The sequence below is a fragment of the Aotus nancymaae genome, unplaced genomic scaffold, assembly GCF_030222135.1.
Source record: "Aotus nancymaae isolate 86718 unplaced genomic scaffold, 86718_ANA_hifiasm-v0.15.2.pri h1tg000041l, whole genome shotgun sequence".
Lineage (NCBI taxonomy): Eukaryota > Metazoa > Chordata > Mammalia > Primates > Aotidae > Aotus > Aotus nancymaae.
In genome coordinates this window covers 27973659-27987672 of record NW_026988455.1, presented here as the reverse complement: position 1 = coordinate 27987672, position 14014 = coordinate 27973659, and the positions used below count along the sequence as shown (strand labels likewise).

General features: G+C 32.8%; 1 protein-coding gene across 5 annotated transcripts in view; it reads right to left on the bottom strand.

Annotated features, from left to right (window-relative positions):
- AGTPBP1 (ATP/GTP binding carboxypeptidase 1) overlaps positions 1-14014 on the bottom strand; it is a 183444-nt gene that overhangs the window by 104710 nt on the left and 64720 nt on the right. For all 5 annotated transcript variants that reach the window (XM_021671912.2, XM_064361611.1, XM_021671910.2 and 2 more), the window contains 3 exons: positions 5995-6032; positions 2517-2725; positions 801-978 (listed from right to left, as the gene is read on the bottom strand). In XM_021671912.2, coding sequence (XP_021527587.2) covers positions 801-978; positions 2517-2725; positions 5995-6032 — 425 coding nt within the window. The remainder of the gene's footprint in view (positions 1-800; positions 979-2516; positions 2726-5994; positions 6033-14014) is intronic.

The following is a 14014-nucleotide window of genomic DNA, read 5'->3' as shown; positions in this document are numbered from 1 at the left end:
TTCATATTTTCATCCAAGTAAGTCATGTGCAAGTTTTTGTTAAGCATAAAACCATAGTAATTTTAGTGATTAGATTTTTTTTAACTTAAGAAAAAAATTTCACAGAAAAGCTACAGATATAAACCCAAACATAATTACCTAAACATTTAATGTTTATATTTTTCTACTTTAAAAACGTACATAAGTTGGGTGGGGTGTGTGGCTCACGGCTAGAATACCAGCACTTTGGAAGACCAAGGCAGGCACATCACTTGAGGTCAGGAGTTTGAGAGCAGCCTGGCTAACATGGTGAAAACCCATCTCTACTAAAAATACAAAAATTACCCAGGAGTAGTGGCATACACCTGTAATCCTGGCTACTCAGGAGGGTGAGGCAGGAAAATTGCTTGAACCCAGGAGGCGGAAGTTGCAGTAAGCTGAGATCATGCCACTGCACTCCAGCCTGGGTAACAGAGCAAGACTCTGTCTCAAAAAAACAAAACAAAACAAAACAAAACAAAACAAAACAAAACAAAACAAAACAAAAGTACATAAGCTATCAAATAATGTTCCTATATGAAGCTTAATTATTTCACAATTCACATTTACATATATACAACACATCCCACACTACTTCACTTAATTACTAGCCTCCAATTTCTTATATTTAAAGAAATACTTAAGTAAAATAAAATGTGAATGTGTATCATGTTCATTAATGCCTTCCTTTGCTGAGGAGTTAGACATTAGTTAAAAGAAAAATGACAGGGTCACATAGTTCTAAGAACCCACAAAAAGCAGCCGTGACCCTGTGATCCTACCTTCAGGGGGTAAGCTGTAGAGCTGAGCCACAGGACCAGTCATAGGAATAACAGGCAACTGGAAATGAAAAGAACTTTTAATCGTTGGGAGTGGCAGACGATTTTTTGGGAAACACTTCCTCATTATCAGACTGGAGGTATTGACAAGAGGATCAAGAGTCCTGACTGCCAGACATTCCTGTTTTTAAAAAAAAGAAAAAGAAAAAATAATTTTTTTGATGAATAACTGAACCAATTTGACTTTACTTCAGAAAGTAATACATTAATAATTTTCTAGAAATACGTATCTCAAAAACCAATATTTTAACACAGAATAGTTACAAAATGGCTTTACAATTCAGAATTATCTATCTGTAAATAAGAACCCCATGTGGCAAATTGAGAAGAACTTTTCCTTAAATATTGTAAGCAGAAATCAGTATCATCTTTGGAGTAATGTGGGGGACACTTAGCAAGCCTAGGACATAAAATAAAAATTAAGGGAAAAATGAGAAAAGGGATTAAGCAAGAAAACTTAAAAGGTGTAAGATAGTTTAAAAAAAAAATGCATTTGACCAAACCTTTCTCAGAGAGGTGCAATAACACCTCTCGTAAGTTGGCTAGTCACCTTATAAAAGGATAGCCTGAATATCACAATATAAAGTTTTAAGAGTCTGACTTGCTGTCCTGGTATCTAGTCTTGAGAAGGGTTAAGGGATACAGGATATGAAACTGTCATATAACAATAGTATTATTAGTGACAATTGACATTTAGATGGTACTTTGATACACTGTAAAAGTTTCCATATACATTTTCACATCTGACCTGTCAAAACAAATGAGAAATTAAGGCTCAGAAATGTTAAGTGGCATAAACCAGTCACCTAACTCTTTCTCATATATAAACTATCCATCGCTGCCTATACTAGGAAAAGTAAAAACAGGTGCATATGACTGATCTAGAAAAAAAAAACTAAGGTAAACATAAAATATGTGTTCAGATATCTTAACTCTTGTCATATAAAAAATAGATTGTGTTGATTATGTGTAAGACCAGGAGTGCAAAACCAAGAAAACTGGCTGATATTTTCAAAAAGACAGATTTCTTTCTAATAACATAGTTTTCTTTTAAAAAAAAAAAAAGCGGGGGGAGGGGGGTGGGTTGCATTGCAACATCCCCATCCCCCATGGCTGACATTCAACACAGATGCTAGAAAGGATCTCACTAAATATATTGTCGAAAATGTTCATGCTTAAAACAGCTGGCAGATCTAGCATTCCCAGTTCCAGGTGTCATTTTTGTACATTCTCTATTCAAAAAAGCCTCTATCCAGCAGGAAAACATGCAGAACACTCACAGACAACAGAACTGCTCTACAAACTATAAAGGATCCACAGATACCTCATTAAAGGGGCATACAACACTGAGGACAGTCAACTACACATCCTAGAAAGCATGGCTTCATGGAATCTTCTCTTGCTAAGTGGATGAATTTCTACTTCTTCCTTTTGCCTTTGGAAGAAAATCTCACATTGCAGAACTGCACACTGACCAAATTTCCTCCAACTCAGCCTGAGGTCACATGTGAGAAATAATTGTGTCTTTTGGTTTTAAGATTTTCAAAAAATGTATTTATCGTGTGTATATGTTTCTGAGTATTTGAACATTAATTCAGTTTTCTTAACAACCAAATCATATCATTAGTACATAATCAGGATAATAAGAAAATAACTCACCTGCGAAGTGTTATACAGAATTTTCATCCCATTGGCATCAATAAATGCTTTTCTTCCCAACTTGATGTTTGTAACACTTTTTAAACTCTGTAAAATTCCTTTTCGAATGAGCATGTTTCTATGCCGATTATCATGGCGGTGCCAATCTACATAAATTGTTAAAAGCACTTGGACATATCCTCTGTCTACAGCTCTCCTGGCATTTGTTTCTTTAACAAAAGAAAATTGAGAAAGAATACTTTTTAAATGACAAGAGAGAGTGGTAGAATAAACCAAATTTAAAATATTACCTCAATATTGTGATGGATGCTTATGATTCTTTTTTTCCAAAACAAATGACAACCACATATTTAAATTTTTTCTAACAAAATAAATACAAAGTTCCAGAGAGCAAATTGCAATCTCTTCCAAAACCTGACTGTGTACTGTTTCATAATTTATAAATATCAAAATGTCTTTACCAAAATTAGAGGAATATCTTTTTAAATGCTTTTGTTTACTAACAAAAGCTTCATGTATTTTTTAATTTATGAATATAATGATTTTCATTACACCAAATGAAATGTATACGCTTTCTACTTACTAGATGTGAATGTGATTTTTAGAAGACACTATCATTTTTATAATCTCTATTAAAAACTTTGTTCCCACTGAAATAAACCCTATTGAATTGTAGCTTCTATTGCAAACTTTATGTTTCCACTAAAATTAATTGCTCCAATTACTCCACAATTATATAAATATTCATACTATAACAATGCTAATTTTAAAATACTTACATAACTTTTTTAATAAATGAAATGTAAGGAGCATTACATGCTTAGAAAATAGTGCTTTCTGGCTTTCTAGTCATTCGATTTTTATTGTAATAGCAACTACACTAAAGGTTTTTGTAAATACTCAAGTTTATTGGAGTAGAATTAACAAATAAATCCACGTTTGCCTTAATTTTATTATTTTATTTGTATTTAAAATTATTAACCACAGGGTGCATTTTACTAAGATAGTGGCAAGGCAATCATATCAGAGCAGTATACCGAGTCACCTAACGCTACTCTGCTAGGTTAATTATAAGGAGCACAAGATAATGTTCAACACCCATCTGAGGTGGTTTAATTAAAGGAAATACTAATGTATTCTTAATCTCAAATTTACCTACAAAATAACCATTAGGTTCACAGTATGGACACTAAGATAATGCAATAGTAAGGCTCCACTGATTTTAGTTGCCTGAATTATTACAGTTTCCAAATGTGCTAGTACAAACCTAAAACATAACACTGAGATAAACGTATTAATTCCCTTTCAGAACTATGTTCTGACATTAGACAGGCAGAAGACACTTACTAGAGCTAGGGAAAAGATTTCTTATGTGAAGGCTTTAAACCCTCTATTATGTCTAGAATAGCTAGTATGCTAAGGCTGTGGCTATTTACAAAATCACTTTCATTGTTTTGACCAAGTAAAGCTTCATATATTTTAAATGGATATACACTTTGTTTACACCAGTTGCAAGTCAGCCTTTAGTTTACTAGCTGTGAATGTGATTTTGTTAAAAGCCATTATGATCATTGTAATTCCTATTACAAACGTTGTGTGTTTCCACCACAACTCCCAATAGCCTAAAAGGTATTTATGAGAAATATTAAAATTCTCTATGAAAGATCAAGTACGAAACTTGCCCATAATTCAAACACAGGTGCTGAGTGCTCCTTAAAGGAAGTGAACAGAGCTACATGCAACCAGCACTGAGCACAAATAAAACATTAGAAAAGGGAACTTTATTCATGTATTCAGGATACCAAACTCCCAATTAGCCTGTCTCTTCTTCCCTCTAAAGTCTAATTTATCCTTTTAAAGAAAATGATTGCTCCTCCCCTGAAACCAAAAACGTTTTGAAAAATAAATGAGAATGCTCCAAAATGCCATGATTTGTTTAAAAATATGTAGTGTGCCACTAAATATTATTTTGCATCATTAAATTTTCATCCTATTTAGTGCCGTGTCATCTGAAAATATACTACATATAAACTGAAGTCATTCTCCTTTCAGTTACTATTTTTTTATTCTGATGGAATAAACAGGTATGTCTGCCCCACCACACTTGTTTGAAAAAGAAGGGAGGGAATAAAAAGGAGACTACTACTAAAAACTGAAAGTACTAAATTACAGTCACCATGTATTAATTGATTTCTATAAAAATACTTGAAACTTATGAGTTTTAGCTTTTACTAGCTTAGAATTAATTACTTTGCCATCAGTGATCCTGAAAATTAGTAAGCTTTAATAAAAGTTTAGTTTTAATAGCTACTCTAATCTACTCCAAATCAAAAGTATGTGCCCATATTAAGAATTAATCTTTTTACAATTTGAACCACAAAGTCAGGACCCATCAAAGCAAGGCCAAAAATATCTTCTGAAATTAATCCACATACTGTGATCTTCGTCCAAAGCTTACCACATCATAAATAAAAATAAAGCTACACAACTAATCTGAGTGTCATATACTTTGTTTGAAAAATAAAATTGTCAAATGAGAATTCTATTATTTGGTACTAATACCTAAGGTGATTTTTTTTAATTTTATAAATCATTACCAAATATTAGATTTTCAATCAATTCATTATTTGCTATAATTTAAAAAAAAATCAGAATTCTGGTAATTCAAACATAAGGGAAAGTTTGTCTTACCCCTAACAGACAGTTATTGATGAGCTGTCTGTTACTTATGTCTCCCTTGTGGAGGGTGGGGTGGGGTGGGGACATATAAAAGCCACCCAGCCAACATAGATTGTTAAGACCAAACATTATTGTGATTAAAGAAAGTGTTAATTTAATCAACTGATCGACCCCTGAAGTGCCATTAAAAAATATTTAAAATGAAGATACTAAGTATATTGGAGATTAAAAATATATATAAGTACAGACAATTACTCTCCAAAAGCATAAGACATATCTACTTCAATGCTTCAAGTGTGATAAGGAAAACAGTGCTTTATTTTGTAAATGAATTAGACTGTAAATTTATATTAAGTCGCATTTTCTGAATGTTATATAAACTCACATTTATGGTAGAAACAAAATTTGTAGGGTTCTAAGTTATTCATAAAATCAGAGATAGTTGTTAAAGATATTTCTTATAGTAAAAGTTCAGTACATGTTAGCTTCACTTTCAAAAAATGATACATATTTTCCTCTACTAATGGATCTTTATGTTTATCTAAATTAGTTAGAAAGAGGCAATCAATGTGCTTGACTAAATTATATAAATGTACTAAATAAATTATAGCTCAATAAACATAATATGGCATTAGTTATGATGCACATCAACTACACTATAAGGAAAAGTCAATTTTGACATTAGATTATAAACCAGCTTTATAACTATCGTCTAAATCTACATTTCTAGATTCTTTAACATAGTAAATAGAATTCTCAGAAAAATAGTATCTAGTATTTCTAGTATTTAAAAACTTACTTGATTTTAGCAATGCAGCAAGAGTGTCTAAAGCAACCCTGTCAACACAACAAGAAAACACAAACAACAACAAAACTAGTAAAATTAATCTACAATAGTAAATTCATACAATCTTTTTCAATAAGTCATTATTCTATTATCTATTCCAAAGTTTATTCTTAAGTTAATTAAACTTGGTATTTATCTGTTTGCATCTCTCTCTCCAGCTTAAAATTGGATATGAAAAAGACTGAAATCAATAGATGTGAACAAAAAAACTTTTGAGAGAGAAAAAGAAGGAAATTAACAATGTCTAAGTTTTTGTCAGAAGTTAGATAAATGGACTCATTCCATCAGCCTCTGTATCTGACCTGAGAGTTAACAAAGGAAACCATACTATTAAGAATCATATGCCCTGAATTGCAAAGGAATTAAAAACAAATTTTAACATGAGTTCATAACTACAAAATTCTATAGATATTGTAACTTTCTGACTCCAAAGTATTTCCATTCTATCAAGCTATATATCTCCTCCTATTTAAGGACATAACAAAGGTAAAATATTTTAGAACTTGAAGGTTGGGGAGAAGTATGACCCCTTAACGTTTTTCAGCTATGATGCACCAAGATGAATAAGAAGTCTAACTAATATCTCAAAAACTCTTAGTGTCCCTTAGAAGACAAAGAAATCACCCCCAAAATTGAAAGTATTTAAATTGTATTTGAACATAAATAGTCACACATAGTGAAATCAACTGCCATTAATCAGCTATAAAAATACATATAATATCACCATGGAAAACCTGTAATTCGAATAGTTTATTTTTAATCAGTTACTGAAGAAATGGCACTTAATTTCAATAATTTTTTAAATGTAAGGCACATACTATGGTACCTCTTGGTAATACATCAACAATTACAATTAATTTGCATGAAAATTGTGTATATTATGAAGCAATCATTTCACTCACCATTAAGCATTTGTTGAATGCCTACTTGATAACCACAGTAGCAAGTTCTTCACGGGCATAAAATTAGAAAACAAACTTATCTCTTCCACAGATAATTTTACAATCTACATAATGTAATAAAAGAGTATACCTATGAAAAAACTGCTCAAGAAATTAAAAACAAAAATGAGGTAATAAAGTAAAAGTTGCATACAGCAGCAGTAAAAGAGAAGCAGCATGACTAGCTGTAGGTAAAGAAGAGCATAACAGATTACAAGACTTAAGATGGGTAAGTAAAGTTCATAGCAAAATCTGAAACAAAAATCTAGGACGAGGCACAGAGTAAGTGCTCAACAAATGCCCAGTAAGAGGAAGTTCTTAATAGCTACACTTTTGTTTTTTGACAAAAATAAAGCAACCATGTAAATCTTCACAATAGCATTTGTAAAATAATAATTATAAAGTATTTTTAATATTATAAATTCATACCTGTAACTTCCTCAAAACAATATGAAGTGTTGGTAATGGTGAGTTAAAAATAAACAAACATTATAAAATTTTGTATTAAACTTTCATTGCATTGAATTATCAGTAAGAAACTTTCCATACTTTTACACTTAAGCAATAAAATGTACAGGAGAATATAAAACTATCAAAGTAATGATGGCTTCTCAATTGGTCAAAATTAAACACAAAACTAAATGAAATTCCATATGAGACTGCAATTTATAAAAACTAAAATGGAAAAGAAAACTACTTCAGCAAGACCTGACAAATGCCAGACACTGTTACAGGTGCTTTATATATATGTTTTCAATTTTGTTCCACAGAACTGAAATATAACATGCCTAGGGCCACATAAAATCTCAATGCAACAGAATGAATAATATAATTCTCCTGTTGAGAAAGGAAATTATGAAATCAGAAATGTCAGTCTCCCTTTGAGAAGGCTATCCGAACTTTCACTTCCAGACAAGATGGGAGTAACAGAAACTGGATATACCCTCTCATTTGATATAATTTTTTTTAATGGACAAAATGGTACTGTTTAAGATACTGAATATCAATCAATGAAAGACAGAAATCCACAGAAATGGCAAAAATGAGATGGGCCCTACAATTGCTCCAGCATACTACACTTTGAGAAAGCAACCAAGCCACAGCAGAGGGAAATCAAACCTAGTAGAGTCTGGCAGATCCCCAAGCTGAGCACACAAACTCCCTGACTGAGGACATGGAGAGTCTAGGGAGACCAAGTCGGTTAGAGTTCACAGCACAGAATAACAGAAAATGAAAGCTGTACAGAAAGAGTGGCTCAGGGATTTTCAGAGAGTTGTGTTTGAATATTCAGCAAAGTAGTGATCAGCACATGTGTGTGAAGTAACTACCAAGGCCATCCTTGGGGAAAAGCCATCCAAAAGGACTGAAGAACCACATCTAGTATTCACATAGGGCTGAGAAGAGTGCCTGCCCCACCAATCACACCAGAAATCCTCATAATTCATGGGGTAGAGTGCTCAGAAGGATTCTGCCTCAGTAGTAGGAAATAATCAGTCCTAAACAGTGCTCTGATCCCATTGAACAAATCTGAAAAGACAGATCAGACTAATTCTGACAAACTTAACCACATCCCAGAACAAACCTCAAGAATATTTACAGAAATATAAAAATATCCAGCATTCAACAAGGTGAAAGTCACAATGACTGGCACTCAATCAAAAATTATCAGGCATGCAAAAAGCAGGGAAAAAAGATCCATAATGCTGAAAAAAAAAAAAACAATTCAAACAGATGTAGACCTCACATAAACATTAGAAAACATTAAAATACTTATAATAGTACTCCATGTGTTCAAGTAGAGAAAAGATTTAACATATTATAGAAAGACAGTTTTTTTGAAAAGCTACCAATTGATCCAGCCATTTCACTCCTAGATGTCTACTCAGCAGAAATAAAAAATACATGACCATAAAAAGGCTGTGAATGTTTATATATCCAAATAAACATTCACAGCAGCTTTATTTGTAACAGCCAAAAACTAAAAACAATCCAAATGTCCATTAATAGGTGAATGGATAAACAAATTACAATACAGACATATAACTGTGACTATTACTCAGCAATTAAAAGAATAAATTTTTGATACATGCAACATAAGTGAATTTATAATCATGATACATGGAAGAAGCTAGATCCAACCCCCCACAAAAAAAGATTACACACTATGATTCCATTTATATAAAATTCCTGAACATGCAACCAAATCTACAGTAGTAGGAGGCATAGCCATGACAGGGCCAAACGGGAGAGGCAAGGGAAGAATTACCAAGGGCACAGTAAAGCCTCTGGGGATGATAGAGATGTTAGCTTGATGAGGTGATAGTTTCATAGATTTAGCCATATATCAAGGGCCACATTATGATTTTCATGGGCTCTAGACACTTCTTTGCCTTCATGGGCCCCTTCCTCCAAAAAGTATTTAAAATTCATATAGCAGGCCGGGCGCAGTGGCTCAAGCCTGTAATCCCAGCACTTTGGGAGGCCAAGGCGGGTGGATCACGAGGTCAAGAGATCGAGACCATCCTGGTCAACATGGTGAAACCCCGTCTCTACTAATACAAAAAATTAGCTGGGCACGGTGGCGCGTGCCTGTAATCGAAGCTACTCAGGAGGCTGAGGCAGGAGAATTGCCTGAACCCAGGAGGCGGAGGTTGCGGTGAGCCGAGATCGTGCCATTGCACTCCAGCCTGGGTAACAAGAGCGAAACTCTGTCTCAAAATAAATAAATAAATAAAATAAAATAAAATTCATATAGCATTTTACAACTGTGTTGGTGTTGGTATAAAGATGAATGCACTAATATCATAGATTAAAACATTTTCTTCAGCCTAAAAGTTCATTTTTATATGATTTTTAAAGAAATTAAAACATTTTTATGGGACCCTAGAAGTATTGTGGGTCCTTGGCACCGTGCCTACCAAGCCTAAAGGCTTTTAGCCCAGCCTATGTCCATTTTCGTCAAATGGTACACTTTGGATATATATAACTTATCATGTAAAATACATCTCAGAAATGTATTTCAAAAAACAGAAGTCAATCTAATATAAGAGAAACTAAGCAAACCCTACTTCCTGTGGTTACTCTGTTTAATTTCCACAGGTTATAAATCCCCTCTATTTAAAAAGTGATTTAAAGGCTGAGACAAAATATTTACTCCCCAAGGCACTAAACAACCTGCTAATTTAATCATGTTAGGAAGGTCTCAAGACTCACTGCATTATATTATTATCTACCGTAAGTAGCAGATTCCACTTGCCATTCAATGTGATGTGTTTCTTTGTCGTTTATTACAGACTACCATGACCCATCAAAACATTAACTTCTATGTATGTAGATAGAAGTCAAGTTTTGTGAAAGACTATGCAAACTATGCAAAGTGAAGACACAGCTAACATAGAACACAGTGAAAGATCACAAACTGTGCTTACTGCTAAGTACATGCAGTTAATCACTGTTATGGGTTGAACTGTGTCCAAAAAGATATGTTGAAGTCCCAACCCCCAATACCTCCAAATATGACCTTATTGGAAAACATGGTCATTGCAGATGTAACTAGTTAAGACAAGGTCATACTGGAGTAGGTGGGCCCTTAATACAACAGACTGGTGTCATTATAAGAAGAGAGAAGACTATGTGAAGACAGACACAAAAGGAGAGAGTGCCATGTGATGATGGAGGCAAAAACCATTGCAGCTATGGCTGCAATCCTAAACACCAAAGATTACCAACAAACCCCCAGAAGCTAGGAAGAGCAAGGAAGGATGCTCCCTTACAGGTTTCAGAGGGAGCACAGCCCTGCTGACAAGTTGATTTTGGACTTCTAGCATCTGGAACTATAAAACAATAAATTTCTATTGTTTTGAGTCACCCAGTAACTTGTGGTACTTTGTTATGACAGCCCTAGAAAACTAATACAATAATTTAGATGCAATCACTTACAATGAACTCAAGACTTTCCTTTCTACAGATGATTCTTTATTCAAAATTGTAAAAATCTTAGAGTACTTTCAGAAACTCTTTCTCCCTACTGGTAGTTGTTCACAACTGTTTAAACTAAATAAAAATGCTCCTGACAGTTTCTAATCCTAAAATAGAACATTTTTTTTCTGTTGATGTTTATTTTTCAACACTGTCAAGCTGGGATATGAACCCAGTTCTTTCAGATGCCAATGCCCATCGTCTTTGTTTCATATTTCCAGTAGATTAACAGATTACTCGTAAAGTTTGGTGTAAAGTCATCTGTACATAACTCTTAAATAACTCTTAAATAAGATTTAGTAAAAATGTACAGATGACTTTACACTAAACTTGGTAACTTGGTTATAATAGAGTATAAAGTATATCTTAAGTAGGAGATCATGGTCATTACATAAAAAATAAATTATAAAAAAAATACATTACATAAAAAATAAATTATTTTTAGAATTTCATCACAAAGAAATTTCTGAAATTCTACAACACTTATAAACCAGAGTGAATTTATGTTACAAAAGAATTTTAAAATATTAGATGTATTGAAATGCATAGTTTGTATTATGTCAATTAAAATTTCTCAGTATAAATAATTTGTATTTCCTCATATATTTTTCCAGTGTTCATATTTCTACACAGAATACTGCAACCAACAATAATTCCAAAAGTAGTCTGTGGCTTAGATTTAGGAGACGTGAAGGAAGAAAAGCTTAAGTCCCCAGACACTAATGAAGTTACATCTACTTTAAATTATAAGTCAATCCTTGTAATGACTTCCACACCTATGGGGAAACCCAAAAAGATACAGTTAAAATAATCTCCTGAGCTGCTTCCTTCTAGATTAACAGTTTTAAATCCAAAACCTAAAATTAAAAAGGAGAGGAAACATAACCCTTCAAATATAAATCTTCCTCAATCTTCTTCCCAGTTAACGTGGAGCATTGTTCAAAGGGAGGAAGAAATACAACAGAAAACTCTAGATGTCTGGGGTTTTTAGTTAATTAGAGGGAGATCCTCAGATTTCTAAAAATGGTAAGTGATAAAGATATATAAAGTTTGGTCAATGAATGGCTTGTCCTTTTTAAAGTAAAAATAAAGAAAAAGATTAATTTTTCTTCTTAAAGTAGAAATAGAAAAATGGATAATTTATCTTTTCTCTGATGTTTTAGATCCATTGATTTCTATAAGGTTCTGGATATACCCCATGTGGTATATTATAAAGATCCTTTTGAAATGCTTCATTTCATTTCCCCCGGGAACATTTTATATTAGATTTGGTAACTTGATTATACTAGAGTATAAAGTACATCTTAAATAGGAGATCATGGCCATTACATAAAAAATAAATTATAAAATGCCATACCCATTAAGGGGAGAAACCGTTTATAAATGAAAGCATAAAGAATGTACTTTTGGTATTAGCTAGGAATCATTCATACTTACATTACTACCTTGCTTATCTAAACTGTATTACATTAATACAGGCATTGTGCTAATTATAGGAATCATTTCATTACAATACAGACAGGAAACTAGGGTATAATAGATTAAGTAATGTACTTCTATCCTAGGGCCAGTAAATGACAGAGCTAACGTGCAAATCCAGGTCTGTCTGCCAACAGAGCCCACTCTAAATCACCATAAGACACCGATTCTGTGTTACTGATTGTGATACAAGTATTTTGTTTGCTTTGTTACATTTCATCAGATACTCCAGGATTATGTATAATTCTTACATAGGTAAATATGTTGTCATCCTACCAAATAATATTTAATAAGTAATTATATGTGCAAGCAAGCTCCCAAAATATTTTAAAATATTTGGCCCTTATTAAGAAAGGGTGAAGACACTAGAAATGTCCTGAACCCTATTTGTTTAAGAGTAAAATTTAATCAAATAGTTTATGTGACAAGTTCTTCATTACAAAACATTCACAGCTAATAAACACAGGGAAAAAAATAAGAAAATTAGATGTTATTATTTTCCAATCCCTAATGAAATAAGATATAGGCAATGTCATGAATGACTGCTAAATCACTAAGTGAAAAGTGGATGGGGACATTTCTAATGGATGGATCACTTCAACTCAATGAGCTTAAGTGACACAAAACAAAGTCCCCAGCTCTACCTATGAAATATTTTTGACCAAAAGAAAACAAAGAACAAAATGCCAAAATCTAATCAAGCCACAGTTTTATCAGTCTACAGAAAATGTAAGGAATACACTCATATGTTAAATAACTCCAGGCTACAGTCATTGTAATCTAGAGTGTGGAACATTTTAAAAAAGACCTATCACCCAAGTCCTTCAACAAACAAAACAAAACCAAAGAATAGGGAGACTTTTGATTTTAAAAGATTATGAGACATATCAATCAAATACAATGTATAGACTTAATTTAAACCCTGAAAAAGCAAGCCAGCTGTTAAAAATAAAAGACATTTCTTAGATATTCAGAAAATATCAGATATTAAGGAATTACCATTAATATTGTGGGGCACACAAAAGACAACTATGGTAACACTAAAGGAAAAAAGATCTGTAATTGATAGGGATCATATTAAAGAATTTATAGATCAAATATAATCTCTGATATTTGCTTTAAAATATTATAGGAAAAAATAAAAACAGAAAAACGAGACAAAAATGACAGATTTTTGATAGTAAAACTGAGTAACAGGTACATCAGAGTTCATTATACTATTCTCTCTACCTCTGTCTAGGTATGGAAATGTCCTAAATATAATGAGGAATAATGTATGTATTTTGTTTGGATTCTTATTTAAACAAACCAACTAGAAACGAGCTATTTTGAGACAACTGGAGAAAACCAAAAACAGACTAGATTTTAGATTATATTAAGAATGTATCAAGAGGATGGGGTGGGAGGATCATGTGAGCCTAAGAATTTGAGGCTGCAGTGAGCCGTGATCGTGCCACTGTATGACAGCCTGGGCAACAGAGAGAGACTCCATCTCAAAAAAAAAAAAGAAATTAATAATTTTGTTGGCTACGATGGCAGTATTCTGGTTATTTTTTAAGTCCTTATTTAGTAGA